This window comes from Lissotriton helveticus, chromosome 1_1, assembly GCF_964261635.1.
Source record: "Lissotriton helveticus chromosome 1_1, aLisHel1.1, whole genome shotgun sequence".
Lineage (NCBI taxonomy): Eukaryota > Metazoa > Chordata > Amphibia > Caudata > Salamandridae > Lissotriton > Lissotriton helveticus.
The window spans coordinates 391895559-391915376 of NC_136057.1; the positions used below are offsets into that span (position 1 = coordinate 391895559).

Below are 19818 nucleotides of genomic sequence, written 5' to 3' on the forward strand. Positions count from 1 at the left end.
GTTTCTTTTCTTTGGCCTCTGTCAATGACCATCAAATTGTATATAATTTTACAAATGTATTGCATATTGTTAACCTTAAGAAAGCCCACAGGCCTGTGCACCGGAAGGGAGTAAACACATGTTGGCTGTGTTCTGGATATTGATTTTTCCTTTGAGAATCATTTTGGATTACTAGGAGAATAAAGATTTATTTTCTTGTTTCTCTGGATTTGTCATATGTCCCGTGCAGACCCATTGTCCTTTTCCCTATATTAGCATGAGCACTTTTCAGGCTGTTCTCTGCTCTACGCGCGTTACTATACAAACGTATTTTGCTTTGTGTCATGCTGTACTTTCACACAGACCCTACTGTTGTTTTTGCGTTCTGTTCTTTCCTGGGATTTAGTTTGAACTCCGTAGACAAGGTCAAACAACATTGCCTCTTGTTATTCTGTTTTGGTCAGGCTCTAACACATAGACAAAACACACAAATGCAACTGTTTGGGAACACATACATTTTGGCATATAGGTATGCACAGACATGTAAAGACACACTTCAAGAGAGATTTTACCCAGAAGAGATCGCGACTACACCTGAGATGTAGAACTTTCATCTGTGCATGCTAAGGTACGGGGTCCGCTGCAAACACCTAGAGATCTTCTGATATATAATCACCTTGCTTCTGTAAAAAGGGGAGGGGAGCTAGTTTACCCTGTCTAATACCATGACAGCTCCATTTATGATTTATGGATTACTTACTATGCTGACCGTATTTGTGTTAGGCATCTTTTTACTTATTATGTCACGTATAATGCATACTAGAGCACGATAGTTGAAATAAATATTTTAAACTTTCTTGTGTCTCTGTCCGATCTTATTGTGGACAAGTAAGAGTGTGTGAGCGAAACTGTGATTTCTGTTACCGCGATTCCTGAGAGGGTTGGGAGTGTTGTGTTCTGAGGTGTGTAATCACTTGTTCCTCTGTGAGTGAGTAGTAGAGTAAGTCGGTCCTGGGCTCATGAGTACTATGGTGGTAGGATAACTCAGTCCCTGCCTAGTGATGTTCTATGGTCCCAAGCATAGTTCTGTGATTTCGCAGAATCCCTGCAACATGGCGCCGCGAGCGTTTGGTCTGGTACTTTTTTGCACGACCCCTGAGTAGCGCTTGTGCCTGTCTACAATACCCTAGCACCGTTAACCAGAGATAACCGTGGTGTGGGGGTTTGGCCTTCTCAGTTTGAAGGTACTTCCTCTTTCTGTAGGTTTTAAAGCCTGAATTTCAAAAGGTTTTTGCCATCATTTGTTCTACCGTTTGCGTCCCTTTCTTTTCCATATGGCTCAGCCGGTTGCAAATCCTGCTCATTGCCTTGCAGTGGTTGCTCAACATTTGGTACAGCATGGGGTCTCCAATGTGGGGTTTCCTGTTATTTTTGTGGAAAAGCAGACCCTGCATACTGCTTCGAGGTTTTTTACTCCTGGATTACGTTCCCTGCTGTTGATGAGAACAATATTTTTCATTCTTATTCCATTGCCAATGTTCCTGTGGCTTATCACCCTTCTGCGGTCATCAAGCTTCCTCTAACGGCCTGGGAGCACCACATTTGGTTTAATGGTGCCCTTCCCCATCCTCTTGCTTCTGTTTGAATGAGCCCCTTAAGTATTGATGGGGCCACATGGCCTGTCTTAGCCGGTATTGCTCTGTATCCACATTATCCCACCACTACTGTGGTGGATGCACGTTTGTTGTACGCTCAAGTAGTCCATCTATATAGATGCTTGATTCAGTTTGTTGCCCGTGCCTTTCTGGCAGCTCCACCTGGGGCTGCATGTCCTGTGCAGCCTCCACACAGTGAAGGGCTTGTTATAATCCATGTTATTCTCAACTCTGTTATGGGCAAACGCCCCTTTAACTGTGAATACTTGCAGTTTTGAATTGCTCAAAAAATTGATCAACTTGATGCTGTTTTTCCTCTTATGGGTCCTCTAGAAAACCATAAGATCTTTACCATTGTGTTTGCCTAGTGTCCCCCCAACCCCTGCCCCGGCCGGCTGCGACACCTGGGGGACAGTGTTTGCTACAGTGTATACACTTTGTTATGGCACCCCCTTGATGATTGTTCTTCTGAAAGTTCTCAAACATGTACAGAATAAACATGGGGCAGGTCCTGCCCTAGATTTGGGAATGAAGCTACTAGGTAATTTTCCGTTAGTCTCCAAAATGATTCTTTCTAATGTTAAAGGTGAAGCAGCGTCCTTAATTCAACACCAACACCTTTCTGAAGTGGCCGCTTTCGACTATGTGCGCAGGTTGCCTGTTATTTCTGATGTTTATACATCTTTGGGTCGAAATAGTTTGTGGTCCAGACCATCTGCGCAATCTCTGGGCAAACCTCCTCCTGAAAAAGATAGTTGTCCAGTTTTTCCTAAGACGTCTTGGGATAAATCTAGGCAACAACAACAGAAGCCCCGGTCTCGTGGTGGGTCATCGCTGCCAGACACTTCTGAACGCCGATATGATTTGTGTGATCGCAATAAGATTAAGACTCCGGAGCGATTTCCTGTTCAGATCCTCTTTCTTTTCAGGAATTGTTTGATCAACAGTACGACAGACGATGTGGGTCCGGGCAGATCAAGCGAGACACGCAGCGCTCATTTGATGCAAACTTCGAGAGAGGAACTGCCTCAATATAGAGTCCCTTCCAAAAAGAGAAGGTTGCTGCTTTAACTGCAAAATATGCCCCAGACGGTGAGAACCTACACAGAAGTTGAGCAATGACTCTACTTGACAGTACGGTGGAATTCACCATAGTTTGCCAGACACTCTGCCAGTTTGTGGTGGCGAGAGCAACTGACACCTTTGTTACATTTGAGACTGCGGACACCCACGTTGTTCCCCCTGATCGCCTTTATCATTTAGGTATTCAGATTGAAGTTGTTATTAAACGAACAATGAATACTACTTTCTGGGATAATTTGACTTCTTAAGACATTTTATTGGCGGAGGTCGATTTACCTCCCACATTTGTTCTCGCTTGTCCACGTGGTGAAGATGTTATACTCCCTTTTTAGCATCTCGTCCCTGATTAGACAAAGCATGCTTCTGCTTCTGAGTGGGCCTTGGCTTTGGCCCCTGCCTTATATGGCAACCACATTGGTTACATGTTCCAATACGTTCCACCCCTCAACCTCAACCTTCAATTAAATATCACACTAAAGCGTCCGTTAAAAGACATTCTTACTCAGCTGGAGTATGTGGGTGCAATTGAACCCTGTGTTTCTCGGACGAATAATCCTCTTTTTCCAGTTTTGAAACCTGACCGCTCTTATTGCATAATGTTGGACTACAGACATTTGAATGGTCATACACGCACTTTTGCAGTGCAGAACACGCACAGCGTGTCTCTGATTAATAATATTGTCTGTAAAAAATGTAAAACTACACTTGATATTCTAATGTTTTTTTCAGTCACAACCTGGATCCTGAGAGCCCAATGGTCTGTGTTTACCGCCCTCGGTTCCCCGAGGCAATACGCTTGTTTACCTTTGAGGTATAAGAACAGCTCAGGTATTTTTGTCACATGTATTGTGTCCCTTTTACATGACATTGATTCTGAAGCTTTGTCCTATGTCGATGACCTATTTCTTAGCGATGATTAATTAAATCCCGATCTCGCAAGAGTTGATCGCATCATAACGCAATTCACTGAACTTGGTTACAAGTTCAAGTTTGCGATGTCTTGCATTGCTTCTTTTGCAGTACTTTTTCTTGGTTATGAATTGACCAATGAGGGAAGGGGTTAGGCGCCCCATTTTTTTCTTTAGAAATGTGCACAATTGCAACCCCCTTTTGCCCTCAAGAAATTCCAGTCCCTGCTTGGTTTTTAAAATTTAGGCAGTACTTACGTTCCTGAATATGCTCAGCGTATAAAACCCCTTCATACCTTGATACACCTGTTTTTCTGCTTCCTCCTGGATTCCGGAACATACTGCAGTCTTATGCAATTTACAGTCTGATCTACTTGTTACGCAGTTCTTACAGACCAGGCTTAATGCCACACATTTGGTCAACAGGATGGCACTGGGTGTAATTGGTTTTACTTATGTCACATTCAATGAGGGTGACACTGTTCTCATTGCTTTTAAATCACATCTGTATACTCCTGCTGAAATGCGTTTTTCTTATACTGAACATTTTATAACTGCAGTGCAGATGGTCATCCTTAAAGAATGGCCTCTCGCTCAAGGTAAACACATCTTTGTTGTTTCACCTGTGCCTGCCTTAGAGGCAGTCACAAAGGCTAGCGTTCCTAATTCTAAAGCCCTTCACCCACATTGTATTCAATGGGCTACTTCTGTTACGTCTGTATATGTCTCCTTCGTTTTTTACCCTTCCTTGCAAATGCAGGAATTTCTTCAATATGAACCTGTTCATCCTCTGCCGCCTTCGCTTCTTCCTCTTGATCAGTATAAACTTATCGTTTACACTGATGGTTCGGCGTAACCGCCCACTGGTTTTATGCACACTTATGCTCTATTGTTGTAGGCACTATGATTGTTACAGCTTACAGCATCAGTGCGGCGGGTTGGGTGTATCATGCATGGGTTACAGAACTAGTTCTAATCTCTCGTACATAACTGCTGCCTTTTATGCTTGTGCTTCTTTTGTCATACATGGGGTCTCGTTGCTGCAGTTTTACTCAGTAATGATTCTGCTGTCAGTCACTGATACACCTGAACTGCTGCTGTCACGCACGGACTGATCCTTTTATCATGTACATCACTGCCACTGGCGCTTTAAAACACGAAGCTCTTTTTTAATATGAAGACGGTGCATAACATAGCTGACCAGCTTCTGTTGTTCTGCATGTTACTGGCACCTATGCATTAGAACTGTTCTGCGCCTGCTTCTATTTCACTCAAGGATTCTGTCATGCTCGTTACTTCTGTCACTGTTGCTAAACTAATGCTAAAACATGAACTTCATTTGCATTCATTGACTGGGCATGCCACAGACAGATATATATATATATATATATATACATACATATATATATATATATATATACATACATATATATATATATATATATCTAATATATATCTAATATATATCTAATATATATATATATATATATCTCTTCACTGAGTCAGCCTCTGCGTTTGTGATGTCCCGCGTGCCCGACCTGGACCGCTGCCGAAGTACAGTTAGTGCCACTACTAGCACCTATGCTTCAATCGTCAACTCCAGGGTTGTGTTAATAACGTAGAGGCTAGAGTAGGTTATAGCCTCCAAGTTCTGGGCAGCCATCATAGTTACACATTCTTCACAGTACAATCAGGTTACAAGGTTTCTAGGTAAGTGCCCATCCATTTTTGGTGCTTTGCAGCACTTTAAGATCTCCTTAAAGTTTCTTGTTGCTCAATTGGTTGTCATTTATATTATTTATATGTTTCCCTCTTCTTCATTGCCTGAAATGTCACTCATAATTACACAGAAATTATGAACATGTCACACATAGTAATCTGAAACATTGGCAGCTATGCATAAGGAGGATGTCGCATATTTGAAAACACCAGTCTGGAACGACCACCCGGTAGGGTAAAATTGTGAAATATGTATAAAAATTGCAGGCGAATCAATTTGAAGAGGGCGACACAGCCCATCACATGTAGAGGATGCCGCAACCACTTCTGGATATCGCTCTTCATTAGGGACACCAGTTGGGATCATATAGGGGTGCCTCGTAAGGTTAGGAAGCTGAGCGATATGAAATCCTAGGAATTTAAAGGAGAGACTTCGTACTGGGATATTGTATTGTCACTGATGAGTACTGGCATCACCTCCGATCAGGCCCGAATAAGCACTTGGAGGTCTTTACCTGGAAGGCCGGAGGCCTCACCAAGTAAGGTTAAGATTTTGAGACAGCGGGGTCCTGAGACGTGAGGTTCTGCAAGGAACATCAGATCGTCATCTGCATAAAGAGCGAACTCCATCATCTTTTAATGTCGCCACAAATATTGTCCTTTTCCAGCTGGGCATATTTGGAAAGCAACCACATACTTCCCTTAAATGTAGGTGCCATTAGTTGTAACCATTCCTTCAATAATATTTAGGCTGTGGATCCTCATACGTTGGAATATTTAAAAATCCTTAGCCCCTGTGAGACTCTGCCTACTTCTTTTTTTTAAAAATGTTTTTTTTTATTTATGCTTTTTTCCATACCGAAACAGTAGCGGACAACATGCAATCATTCAAGTTGCGGCGTTGATATAGTATGCATGTTACAAATACACTTATTACATAACTCCTAGTGTGGTACGGTACAACGTCTAGGGTGTAAGGATCTACAGACATGACACTCATAGAAAGTACAGTGCAGGGTGAATACATGCAGGGCAGTCTTATGAACAGCTTTCGGGCATCAGATGTCGGTTATTGTCAGCAATAAGATGTGAGCGGTCCCCATATATCCTGTGGCTTGGATTTAGTCGGTAGTTCCTCTGCATAGCATGTGAACTCATCCCGGCAGTAGGTCAGATCTTGCAACCATAGCTTAGTGGTGGGTACAGCCCTTCTCCCCCAGCAGATGGAGATCCTACGCTTAGCCATTAACAGTGCTATGGAAACACATTTTTTGTTGGATGTCTTCACCTTAGCGCCAACTCCCAGCAGACACACCTTTGGGTTACACTCAACAGATTCCTCAACCATCAGATCAATAATTCTTAAGATTGAGTTCCAATATTCATATATTTTGGGACACGTCCATGCTAGATGATAGAAGTCAGCCCCAGGGGCACCACAGCGTTTGCAGGTGTTAGCCTGTTGCAGCCCATATCGATGAAGTTGTGCCAGAGTGTAGTATAGCTGATGTAGGTATTTATAGTGTACTAATCTTAGATTACCATTGGCCGTCAGCTGACCCGTTAGACAGCAGCTATTTAACCAATCATTCTCAGAGAGAGGCTCTGGCAGTACGGCATTCCATTTGGTCAATGCAGCTGCTTCCCCAGTTGGCATGTCCCTCTGCGATGCTTTGTAAATTTGAGTGACTAGCTTGGCCCTAGATGTAGTGGTGTATAGTAATTGCAGCGCCTCCAGGGTCGGTGATTCTGTAGGGAAGTGGGGGTAGAGTGCACGCATAGCAGAGCGTAATCTAGTACAGACAAAGAGGTGCATGGCGGAGATATTGCCTCGGGTGCTTATGTTGTCTGGGGTTATGAACTGGCCACCCGGAAACACATCCGCCATTGTGGTCAAGTCCATGTCTTTGAGGGTCTGCAGCGTGCCAGCTTCACTAGTAACCGAGAGTTCTGAGTGGTGGAGGAGCAGCATGCTGGGTGCGTAAGCTTCACTAGTAACCGAGAGTTCTGAGTGTTGGAGGAGCGGCATGCTGGGTGCGTACAATGGCAATTTATTATTATTATTATTATTATTATTATATTTATTTTTATAGAGCGCAACAGCTACCCTAAGGTTTCCCGGCGCTAGGAAAGAAACTGAAACAAAGTAACAAGGGGAGAGAAAATATTGAGCAGATGAAATCTAATTATTGGTTAAACAACCATGTCTTCAGGTTCTTACGGAATTGGAAATAACATTCATTTGTGCGGAGTTGAATTGGGAGGGAGTTCCATAATGAGGGGGCCAGATAGGAAAAAGAGCGACCTCCTTGTCTAACTCGATTGATCCTAGGTACCTGGAACTTATGTTGAGTCGAGGAACGTAGGATTCTGGGGGGGACGTATTGCTTAACCAAGGAGCTCAGATAGGCAGGGGCCTTACCAGCCTTGATTCTATGCATGAAACATAGAGCTTTAAATTTTGTTCGTTGTTCAATCCGGAGCCAATGGAGACTCCGGAGACCAGATGACGTAGAGGATCTTTTTGGTAACATGCATATCAGTCTCACAGCTTCATTTTGCACTGTTTGTAATTTCTTAGTAACATCCTTGCATGCTCCCAGGTATAAGATGTTGCCGTAGTCCAGCCTGGATGTAATTATGGGTGGGGCAGTGAGATAAATAACGGTGATGGATCAAGCCCTGATCTTTGGACTGGGTAAGAGTGGTCTGCTTAATTCAGACACTCTGTTCATCACCACCCCCTTTTCTGTATCGTTTTTGGCCACTATAGGTGTGGCAGGGTATACTCGGACATGAGTCCCTTTCTCACTGCTCCATCAGGATTCAAGCAAGCCGGGCCGAAGAGGCTGAAATGCCAGAAACTGGTCCCTGGTAGCTTGTCTCCTTTCTGGTGAAGAATTGGCTTGGTAGTTTGGTCTGCCCTGTTCCCATGATGCACTGGGCCAGGGACAGACTAATTTGCATATAGCCAGGTTCTGAGCTGGGATGGGGCAGTGAGATAAATAACGGTGATGGATCAAGCCCTGATCTTTGGACTGGGTAAGAGTGGTCTGCTTAATTCAGACACTCTGTTCATCACCACCCCCTTTTCTGTATCGTTTTTGGCCACTATAGGTGTGGCAGGGTATACTCAGACATGAGTCCCTTTCTCACTGCTCCATCAGGATTCAAGCAAGCCGGGCCGAAGAGGCTGAAATGCCAGAAACTGGTCCCTGGTAGCTTGTCTCCTTTCTGGTGAAGAATTGGCTTGGTAGTTTGGTCTGCCCTGTTCCCATGATGCACTGGGCCAGGGACAGACTAATTTGCATATAGCCAGGTTCTGAGCTGGGATGGGGCAGTGAGATAAATAACGGTGATGGATCAAGCCCTGATCTTTGGACTGGGTAAGAGTGGTCTGCTTAATTCAGACACTCTGTTCATCACCACCCCCTTTTCTGTATCGTTTTTGGCCACTATAGGTGTGGCAGGGTATACTCAGACATGAGTCCCTTTCTCACTGCTCCATCAGGATTCAAGCAAGCCGGGCCGAAGAGGCTGAAATGCCAGAAACTGGTCCCTGGTAGCTTGTCTCCTTTCTGGTGAAGAATTGGCTTGGTAGTTTGGTCTGCCCTGTTCCCATGATGCACTGGGCCAGGGACAGACTAATTTGCATATAGCCAGGTTCTGAGCTGGGATGGGGCAGTGAGATAAATAACGGTGATGGATCAAGCCCTGATCTTTGGACTGGGTAAGAGTGGTCTGCTTAATTCAGACACTCTGTTCATCACCACCCCCTTTTCTGTATCGTTTTTGGCCACTATAGGTGTGGCAGGGTATACTCAGACATGAGTCCCTTTCTCACTGCTCCATCAGGATTCAAGCAAGCCGGGCCGAAGAGGCTGAAATGCCAGAAACTGGTCCCTGGTAGCTTGTCTCCTTTCTGGTGAAGAATTGGCTTGGTAGTTTGGTCTGCCCTGTTCCCATGATGCACTGGGCCAGGGACAGACTAATTTGCATATAGCCAGGTTCTGAGCTGGGATGGGGCAGTGAGATAAATAACGGTGATGGATCAAGCCCTGATCTTTGGACTGGGTAAGAGTGGTCTGCTTAATTCAGACACTCTGTTCATCACCACCCCCTTTTCTGTATCGTTTTTGGCCACTATAGGTGTGGCAGGGTATACTCAGACATGAGTCCCTTTCTCACTGCTCCATCAGGATTCAAGCAAGCCGGGCCGAAGAGGCTGAAATGCCAGAAACTGGTCCCTGGTAGCTTGTCTCCTTTCTGGTGAAGAATTGGCTTGGTAGTTTGGTCTGCCCTGTTCCCATGATGCACTGGGCCAGGGACAGACTAATTTGCATATAGCCAGGTTCTGAGCTGGGATGGGGCAGTGAGATAAATAACGGTGATGGATCAAGCCCTGATCTTTGGACTGGGTAAGAGTGGTCTGCTTAATTCAGACACTCTGTTCATCACCACCCCCTTTTCTGTATCGTTTTTGGCCACTATAGGTGTGGCAGGGTATACTCAGACATGAGTCCCTTTCTCACTGCTCCATCAGGATTCAAGCAAGCCGGGCCGAAGAGGCTGAAATGCCAGAAACTGGTCCCTGGTAGCTTGTCTCCTTTCTGGTGAAGAATTGGCTTGGTAGTTTGGTCTGCCCTGTTCCCATGATGCACTGGGCCAGGGACAGACTAATTTGCATATAGCCAGGTTCTGAGCTGGGATGGGGCAGTGAGATAAATAACGGTGATGGATCAAGCCCTGATCTTTGGACTGGGTAAGAGTGGTCTGCTTAATTCAGACACTCTGTTCATCACCACCTCCTTTTCTGTATCGTTTTTGGCCACTATAGGTGTGGCAGGGTATACTCAGACATGAGTCCCTTTCTCACTGCTCCATCAGGATTCAAGCAAGCCGGGCCGAAGAGGCTGAAATGCCAGAAACTGGTCCCTGGTAGCTTGTCTCCTTTCTGGTGAAGAATTGGCTTGGTAGTTTGGTCTGCCCTGTTCCCATGATGCACTGGGCCAGGGACAGACTAATTTGCATATAGCCAGGTTCTGAGCTGGGATGGGGCAGTGAGATAAATAACGGTGATGGATCAAGCCCTGATCTTTGGACTGGGTAAGAGTGGTCTGCTTAATTCAGACACTCTGTTCATCACCACCCCCTTTTCTGTATCGTTTTTGGCCACTATAGGTGTGGCAGGGTATACTCAGACATGAGTCCCTTTCTCACTGCTCCATCAGGATTCAAGCAAGCCGGGCCGAAGAGGCTGAAATGCCAGAAACTGGTCCCTGGTAGCTTGTCTCCTTTCTGGTGAAGAATTGGCTTGGTAGTTTGGTCTGCCCTGTTCCCATGATGCACTGGGCCAGGGACAGACTAATTTGCATATAGCCAGGTTCTGAGCTGGGATGGGGCAGTGAGATAAATAACGGTGATGGATCAAGCCCTGATCTTTGGACTGGGTAAGAGTGGTCTGCTTAATTCAGACACTCTGTTCATCACCACCCCCTTTTCTGTATCGTTTTTGGCCACTATAGGTGTGGCAGGGTATACTCAGACATGAGTCCCTTTCTCACTGCTCCATCAGGATTCAAGCAAGCCGGGCCGAAGAGGCTGAAATGCCAGAAACTGGTCCCTGGTAGCTTGTCTCCTTTCTGGTGAAGAATTGGCTTGGTAGTTTGGTCTGCCCTGTTCCCATGATGCACTGGGCCAGGGACAGACTAATTTGCATATAGCCAGGTTCTGAGCTGGGATGGGGCAGTGAGATAAATAACGGTGATGGATCAAGCCCTGATCTTTGGACTGGGTAAGAGTGGTCTGCTTAATTCAGACACTCTGTTCATCACCACCCCCTTTTCTGTATCGTTTTTGGCCACTATAGGTGTGGCAGGGTATACTCAGACATGAGTCCCTTTCTCACTGCTTCATCAGGATTCAAGCAAGCCGGGCCGAAGAGGCTGAAATGCCAGAAACTGGTCCCTGGTAGCTTGTCTCCTTTCTGGTGAAGAATTGGCTTGGTAGTTTGGTCTGCCCTGTTCCCATGATGCACTGGGCCAGGGACAGACTAATTTGCATATAGCCAGGTTCTGAGCTGGGATGGGGCAGTGAGATAAATAACGGTGATGGATCAAGCCCTGATCTTTGGACTGGGTAAGAGTGGTCTGCTTAATTCAGACACTCTGTTCATCACCACCCCCTTTTCTGTATCGTTTTTGGCCACTATAGGTGTGGCAGGGTATACTCAGACATGAGTCCCTTTCTCACTGCTCCATCAGGATTCAAGCAAGCCGGGCCGAAGAGGCTGAAATGCCAGAAACTGGTCCCTGGTAGCTTGTCTCCTTTCTGGTGAAGAATTGGCTTGGTAGTTTGGTCTGCCCTGTTCCCATGATGCACTGGGCCAGGGACAGACTAATTTGCATATAGCCAGGTTCTGAGCTGGGATGGGGCAGTGAGATAAATAACGGTGATGGATCAAGCCCTGATCTTTGGACTGGGTAAGAGTGGTCTGCTTAATTCAGACACTCTGTTCATCACCACCCCCTTTTCTGTATCATGGATGTAATTAGAGCTTGGACTACGGTTTTTAGTGTGTTCTGGGGGAGCATCCACCTGATTTTCTTAAGCCACTTGAGTATGTTTAAACACGTGGCTGCCACTCTGACCGTTTGTTGTTTCATGGACAGGTTTTCATCAAAAATTATGCCCAGGTTGCGAGCGGTGCTAGAGGGGGTGGGTGTTGGCCCCATCTGAGAGGGCCAGTGTTGTGGGCCCCACAAGGAGGTTTGTTTTCCAAACAGAAGTAGTTCTGTCTCTCCTCCATTGAGTTTTAGCTTATTCTCAAACATCCAATTGGCAATGTTGGTAAGGCCCAAATGGAGGGAAGACGGGTTAGAATGTGCATTTGCCGAGAGAGAATACACAATCTGGGTATCGTCAGCATATGAGTAGATTGTCAACCCAGATTGTTCGGCTAAGAGGGCAAGGGGACTGATGTATAAATTAAATAACAAAGGACTAAGTATTGAACCCTGAGGAACCCCATAAGGTTGATTATAGGGTTTAGAAGAGGATGTGGCGGAGAATTTATGCGCTCCCTGACCGAGTTTGCGCCAAGCCTTAGACGTAGTATGTATAGTATCGATTTCCCCTTTTTCGAACACTGTATGTTTGTTTACTATCATGGCTTTGAGCGGTATAGGGCGAACAGCACCTGCTTTTACCGCCACATGTGGAGTATATGCTGGATCATGCTGCCAATAGTAGGCATGGTGAACCTGCGTGCAGAGATAGTAAAGGTGAAAGTCTGGTGCTGAAAAGCCACCTTGCTCATATAAAAGGGTAAGTATCTCCCACTTAAGATGAGGTTTCTTACCTCCCCAGGCTAGTGTGATCAAATAGGAGCGAAGTCTGTCGAAAAAGTGTCGCGTTAGGTGCACCTGGATGTTTAAAATAGGTATAAAAATCGCAGAAGGACCTCCATTTTCATCAGCGCTATCCGATCCGCAAATGACAGCTGCAACTTAATCCACCGGTTTACCTGCTCCTCAAGTCGCTTGATGGCTGTGCCAAAGTTAGACTGTATGACAGCTTGCGGGTCCCTATGTAGCCAAATTCCTAAATATTTTACAGTATCTGCACCATGTTAGGGGATAGTCTGTCGAACTGCTGCGTACTCTCCGTGAGAGGCAATATAGTCGACTTGGACCAGTTGATGCCCAGGCCTGAGAATCGTTCAAACCGGACATATTCCCGTATAAGCTGTGCAAGAAACCTCGCCGGTTCTCGGACATACAACACCATGTCGTCTGCATACATGGAGACTGCAAGCGGACGTTGCATAAACCGCAAGGCCGTTTGGCCATGGCACTGCCGTAAGATACAGGCCAGGGGCTCAAGCACAAGAGCAAATAACAGCGGCGAGACTCTGCCTACTCTGGAGGCACAGTTGTATAAGAGAGAGAGGGGGAGAGAGGGAGAGAGAGAGAGAAAGAGAGAGCAAGAGATATGGAGAGAGAGAGAGATATGAACATCTTATAATCACACAATCTTGAGAGCTAATTCACGTTACTTCCGGGGCAAGTTGCTTTGTCCATTATATTTCTCCCACTCAATAGAGCCTTTGTATCATACTGTGCTTTCAGGACTTGTAGGAGTGATTAACAGAGTGGTACATGTGTATGTGGCTTAAAAGTGCAATGATTCTGTTGTACATATGCACAGATCTTTGTATGTCCTCTATGTGTGATGAGTGGATATTAGCCAATGAAGACGCTGGTGTATGTATCGTTAAGCACACGTGTTAAAATAGGACCCTAAGTGCTTTTTATGCCATACCTTTGCACACTACTTGGTTAAACAAAATGAAGATTTCTTGAAGGAAAAGCAAGAGGAAATGGCTCCATTAGGAAATTATCCTATGAATATCTGATGTAGCTAGGGCGTGTCACACCTCTATGGAAGTGTTAAACCTGCCCAAGGTGACACCTTCACTTCTTTGACCTGTTTCTTTGTTTACTCATCATAGGTCCAATCTCATGGGAACCAAGTTTACAGTTTATGACAATGGAATAAGCCCATCGAAGTCACAGGGACAATCAGAAGACAGCTGTGCACGACAAGAACTTGCAGCCATATGCTACGTGAGTACATACGTCCTCTTTTCTCTACATCTAACCCCTCCAAAGATCCACAGTCAAATGTTTAATGCTAGTAAATTCGTAAAATGGTTTGAAGAAAATTAAAGGAGCGCTGTTGTATTCTTTCTAGCCGTCATATTTGAGAAATCGGTGACTTGCCTTTGAGCGATTCTTCTTTTGATAGGCCTAACCAAATAGCTCTCTTGAATACAAGTATGGGGGGCAATCAACCTCAATTCATCATGAATATTTTAATATGGTGTACGCTTATCAAATTCATCTTTTTACATGTGTGCGCATGTGCAACGTCCCGGCAGCAAACCTATAGCACACTTCCTAAAGACTCTCCAGACAACATGTCCTACCTATTGCTCCATAATGGAATGCATCGTCTTTCGTTGATTGATAGACTATAATATTATCAAAGCATAGGTATGGATTTACCCTCCTCCCATTTTCAAAATATATTCCATTTTATCTGTGAGTCCAGCTACACATTATGTAAAATATTCTAGATTGTAATTGGAAACTAAAACAAAATAATTACGGTTTTAGTGGCATTAAAAGCTGCAGGCAGATGCAGTATGTTAAATTGTGCTGCCTGCTCTCCAGCAGCCCCTGTTTATTTTTGTACCAGGCCAGTCTACACATTTCTTTTTTTCAGACAACATTGATGGGTCACTGCTGTTTTGTACACTTTTGGATTCAAATTGAACTGAAGCCCACCATCCCGTAAGGTTTTTGTTCACCAGTTCTTTAATCAGTTCCTATTTTCACCCTTTAGTCTTTGAAATGTTGCCTTTTTTTAAGAATGTGTTTGTTTCAATTTCACAGTTGTTGAAATACTTTCATAGTTGTATACAATACAAAGTTTATGAATAAACAACAAACTTTGTAGCCATCGTACCTCTTCTCATGCAGTTTTCAGAGAAGTTTACTTCCCTCCAGAAGATCCCTACTTATACAGGCTGTGTGTTCAGTACGGTTAATATTGCAAACTCCTATATTCTTATTCCTGAATCTTGTCCAGGTCTTGTTACATCTCCCGTAGTCGGACCCCGAGTCCACCAGAACCTGCTCTCCCACCACTGCCTCAAAATCCTCAATGGCCTCCCTCCATGTCTCCAGATCTTCTTCTGCATATTCATTTACCCTCCACCCACGTATCCTGACCTCCTCTGCTGCCACCTATTCTTGCACGTCTGTACACCATCTTTGCTCATTGGGACACAGTGCCCATCCACGCTATAGCTACAAGTCTTTTTGCCAACAATAGTGCCAGTTGAATGAATCTCCATTGCATTTTCACACCTTATGCTGTTTGAGTGTCCCTAGCATACAGGTGGGGGTTCTAGCCTCCGTGTCACACCTCCTACATTCTATAGTGTTTCAACCACCTGGCCCCAGTAGGCATATACCATTAGAAAGTGGCAATCTAAGTGTAGAAAGGTTGCCGGAGTAGTTTGACATCTGGGACAGATGTCCGGTTTTTAGGTTCTATGCTGTGCAGCAACACCGGGGTGACATACGTATGGTGCAAATAATTAAAGTGAGCTAGCTTAAACCACGCATAACATGAGGCCCTTTTTACCAGTTAGCAGGCCTCCTTCCACCCTGTGTCTGCTTTCGGCTCACCCAGATCCTTCTCCCAGGCTACTCTTGCTTGTGACACTGGTATGGGTGTATCCATAATCATGGCATTGTATAAGTGGGATATCAAGTGTCTTCCCCCTCCAAATTCCAGGAGTGTCCTGAACAGGGCCGAGGAGTCTGGGGACTTCCGGGCACGTAAGCCAAGTGTCCTGGACTATTTTGACAATGCTCGCATAGAGAAGGAATCAATGTGTCGTTGGGGAAAAGGTTTGCTAATGTCACATATCCCCCATCTCTCCAGCCAGTAGCATCTACCTCTGACCCCAGGTGGAGGAACGCTGGGAGGTCCCAGAATACAAACTCTCCAGCAAAAGGGGTGAGCCTCAGAATCACCCTCACGCTGTTTCCCACAGTGCAGATGTGTGCCTAATCAAATAAGGGGCCTACTCCTTGACCCCTCCCACCTCCATGTAATAGCGGGGGCAAAGTATTTTCTCTCACGTCGTCTGCCAGGAGATCTTTCTCCCAATCATTCTCTTCAGTCAGCCAATGTGCTGCATGTTGTAACTGCAACGCCATGTTATGAAAGCAACTGAAGACGTGGCTCTTTGGCTAGGTTAGCTAATGCACCTATCTACTCTGACTTCCGCTAAGCACTGGGATGCCTCTGTTTGAGGTAGCTGTGTGCGCTATATAAATAACACTATTATTATTATATTAGGGCGCCCCGCCCCCCTCCTCCAGTGGCAGCTGCAGTGTCTCAGCTCACCTTGTTCCTGACAACCGCCCATACCAATTTTAATAGCAGGGAGTGAAGTTATTTAAAAACTGACCTTGGGAGTGTGTCCAAGGAATGCTGAAGGGCGTAAAAGCATCTTGGCAGAAACACCATTTTGTTACACGTGGAGTGTGCTCCAGAAGGTGACACTGTACCAACCCCTCCATCACTCGCTCTATATTACATTGCTTCTGTTTCTGAGTGGTATGGGTGACCATAATTCCCAGGTATCGGAATTGGTCTGTCTCCCAGCACAAGGAAGACTCTTTGAACACCCATGTGGTGTCTAAAGTCCGACTGGGCTGCATGATTCCGGCAGTCGCCCCCTTTATTTATAAAACAGGCTAACCACTGTCTTAAGTCCCGCGTGCCTGGTCCCCTGTACCAGCCACTAGGTTCACTGCACGCTCTGACCTCTCCCAGCAGTGCATTGGGGTCTTAACAGTGCAGGGCACTCCGTAGAAATATCAAGGATTTGGTCATGTTTATACGCAGTCCGTAGATGTCGCCGAAAGTGCTCCAACAAGCATGGGAGCGAGACTGCCAGTGCAGTCCAATAAAATGAAGTGTGACCGGGGTATAAAGAGATCAGATGCTCCCTCCCACCAATCCGTATCCCGTAGCGCCCCATGTCCCTCCTAATTCTGATGGCCAAGGGTTCCAGCGCAAATAGTAGGGGCGACAGTGGACACCCCTGCTTTGTGCCCCTATGGGTCTCAAAGAGTGCTGAGGTCAGCCACCGCAGCCGAACCGTGGCAGAGGGCTCTGTATAGAGCAGGCTAACCCAGGACTGGAATCGGGGTCCAACCCACATTCTACCCAGAACTGCCTGGAGGTTACACCAGTTTACCGTGTCGAATGCCTTAGCTATATCTTTGGATACCAAGGCGAGGTCCTGATCACTGTCCTCCACCTCATGGATGACATGCATGAGCCACCTCATATTTATTGTGGTATTACTACCAGGTATGAAGCCACATTGGTCTGTGTTGAGTCGTCTGCCCATCTCTGGACCAAAGTTTTGCACAAAAGTTTCTTATCTAGGTTTATCATTGTGATTGGGAGATAGGAGGCTGTATTGGAAAGCTCTGCACCTGGTTTTGGATCATTGCTATAATGCCCTCCCAAAATGATGGGGGAGGGCCTTTTTTCCAATGCCTCAATATAAACTTCGTGCAGGCGACAGGCTACCACTGTTGGGAACGCCTAATAAAACTCCACCTTGAACCCGTCACTATCTGGCGCATTGAGAGATTTAATGGCAGCTTGTATCTCGTCCACTGTTAGTGGGCTGTCCAGGGCTTGTCTCCCTTCTTCCCTCAGGTGTGGGAAGAACAGATCCCCCAGGTACTCAGCTAATTGCTTTTGAGTAGGGTCTCCCAAGCTGGAATATGCCTGCTCGAGATGCCCACTGAACACCTCCACTATATCGTTTTGGGTGTGTGCTTCGCCTCCTCTGGGATTCACAAGGTGGGTCGCCTTCGTGTGGGGCGACTCCCGCCTAAGGATCCAGGCTAGGAGTTGTCCTGATTTGTCCCCTTGTTATGAAGTTAGTGTGTATTTTTACGTCTTGCCTAGCGAATGCAGCGCAAAAGCGCTGTCGCCAGCGAGATCTATTGTTGCTGACTTGCCTTGGAAGTGGGACAGGAGATGGGCACGCACAGGTCTTTTGGCAATTGGAGTCTGTGAACGTGCACGTGAACAGGCACGTCAACACATGCGATGTGCACATCTCCTGTCCCCGTTCCGTCTTTTTAATGCGGGGTGAGACAGTGTCACACAGGGAATAGACATAGTGTTTAAACGTCCCCCTCACTCACCGGGCTGACTCAGGACTCCCCCCGCTGCCCTCCAGGCAGGTCTTTCCTCCTCAGGTCTGCTGGTAACTGCGCTCTGCAGGTACCCTCCAGTGGAGTTTTCTTTAGGGACTCGCTTATCTTCTCTGTGGTGCTCCTGACTCCTGCCAGGCCTCGACGAGTCCCTTTTTACCGGGCTCTAACCCTCATCAGCGGGTCAGGCTCGGCAGCAGGCGGGGCTCTCCACTAGCACGGGAGCCCCGCTGGCTGACACGGTCGCTTCCGGCTGGCTTCACGGGCACAGGAGCGCGGGGTAGGCTCCCGTCTGCTTCCTGTCTTCTTGCGGCCCCGCCCCGTCCCAACACAGGTTGCCTGGCTTCCTATCCGAGCCGGGCTGCGGCGGTGATTTCCTCAATACGGCGGCTGCAATACGAGGTAGGATCCCGTTCCAAATTAAAGATAATAGTGGTGGGCACCCGCTTTTTTAAAGAACACCACTGCGGCTGCAATCGCGGGCTGGGCTCCCGCTGGGCTCCCAGCGTTGCATGCACGAACCTGCCCTGTGTTGTGGTTTTTTTTTTGGGAGGGTCAGTGAAACCCCCCTGGTGCTGGGGGCTGGGCTTGCTGGAAGAACAGGTCAGGCTGGTTTTCTCTGATATTCACCAAGTGCAACGTCGCAGGTTTCCTATGGCGCCCATCACTGAGAGACAGGGTATGCACAGATTGAGGATGGATGTATTTTTTTTATCGTAAATACATTTTATTGTTTTTTCAAAATTAAATAACAATTGATCTCTCATATTCGATAAACAATGAGCATGTGATTAATAAGCAAGCCAGGTGCTATTTGTGTCTCGATCACATACTCTCAAATTATCACAATTAAACAGTTGCTATCGTTGTCCGTAATATACTAACTTTAACCCACTCGCCCCTTTTCTCCTCATATAAATTCTGCCCTTTGCAAGAGTTATACATTACATTTTTTCTGGTTTCAGGTAGTCTGAACAATTGGGTAACTTTGACCAACATCTAACTACAGTCAGAATTAGTCAAACGTGTACTGCACTTAATGTCGAAGAGCATGTGACTTCTCTGCAGTATGTGTTCATGCAATTTCGTACCACCTACCAATAGACAGGAAGTCGTCTTTACCTTTCTCCATGGCCCCACCAAGACCACTAGTTGTTTCCAAAAACGTTTACTATTTTTGCCGAAATCAAAAGTAGAACTTTTAAAGTCCATTCCTTATTTTGCATAGATTTCCAGATTTATGTTTTTAAGTCCAGCACCATTACTTTTGGGTCTCAGGGGATCAGGAATTGGTATTGTTCTTTACTACCAGATGACAAACGTTTGCAAAATTGACTCCTGTTTCTCTGCAGGCACCGCGTCATAGTTGTTTGCCCACTTTTAGGGCGATCAGTGTCTTTGGTTCAGTCTAATAAATTATTAACAACTTGTAGATGAAGCTCAAAATCACGGTTTCCTGACCGATATGCTGCAAAGTTGGAAAATACTTGGCAATTCAGCGGTGCAGTTTTTCATCTGAAAGGGGCACCCGGTGATTGACGTCACAACACAGCTCTAAACATCTGATGACATCATCAACTAAAGCAGCATTCTAGATTGCCTATTGCCGGATATTGTTAGAGATGAAAGAGAATGGTGTTTTTCTCGAAA

General features: G+C 45.9%; 1 protein-coding gene across 8 annotated transcripts in view; it reads left to right on the plus strand.

The window, feature by feature from the left end:
• TULP3 (TUB like protein 3) overlaps positions 1–19818 on the plus strand; it is a 550002-nt gene that overhangs the window by 478684 nt on the left and 51500 nt on the right. For all 8 annotated transcript variants that reach the window (XR_013606868.1, XM_078673739.1, XM_078673741.1 and 5 more), the window contains one exon: positions 13857–13971. Coding sequence is in view for 7 of the 8 variants with exons in the window: in XM_078673739.1 (XP_078529865.1) it covers positions 13857–13971 (115 nt within the window). In the remaining variant the exon portion in view is untranslated. The remainder of the gene's footprint in view (positions 1–13856; positions 13972–19818) is intronic.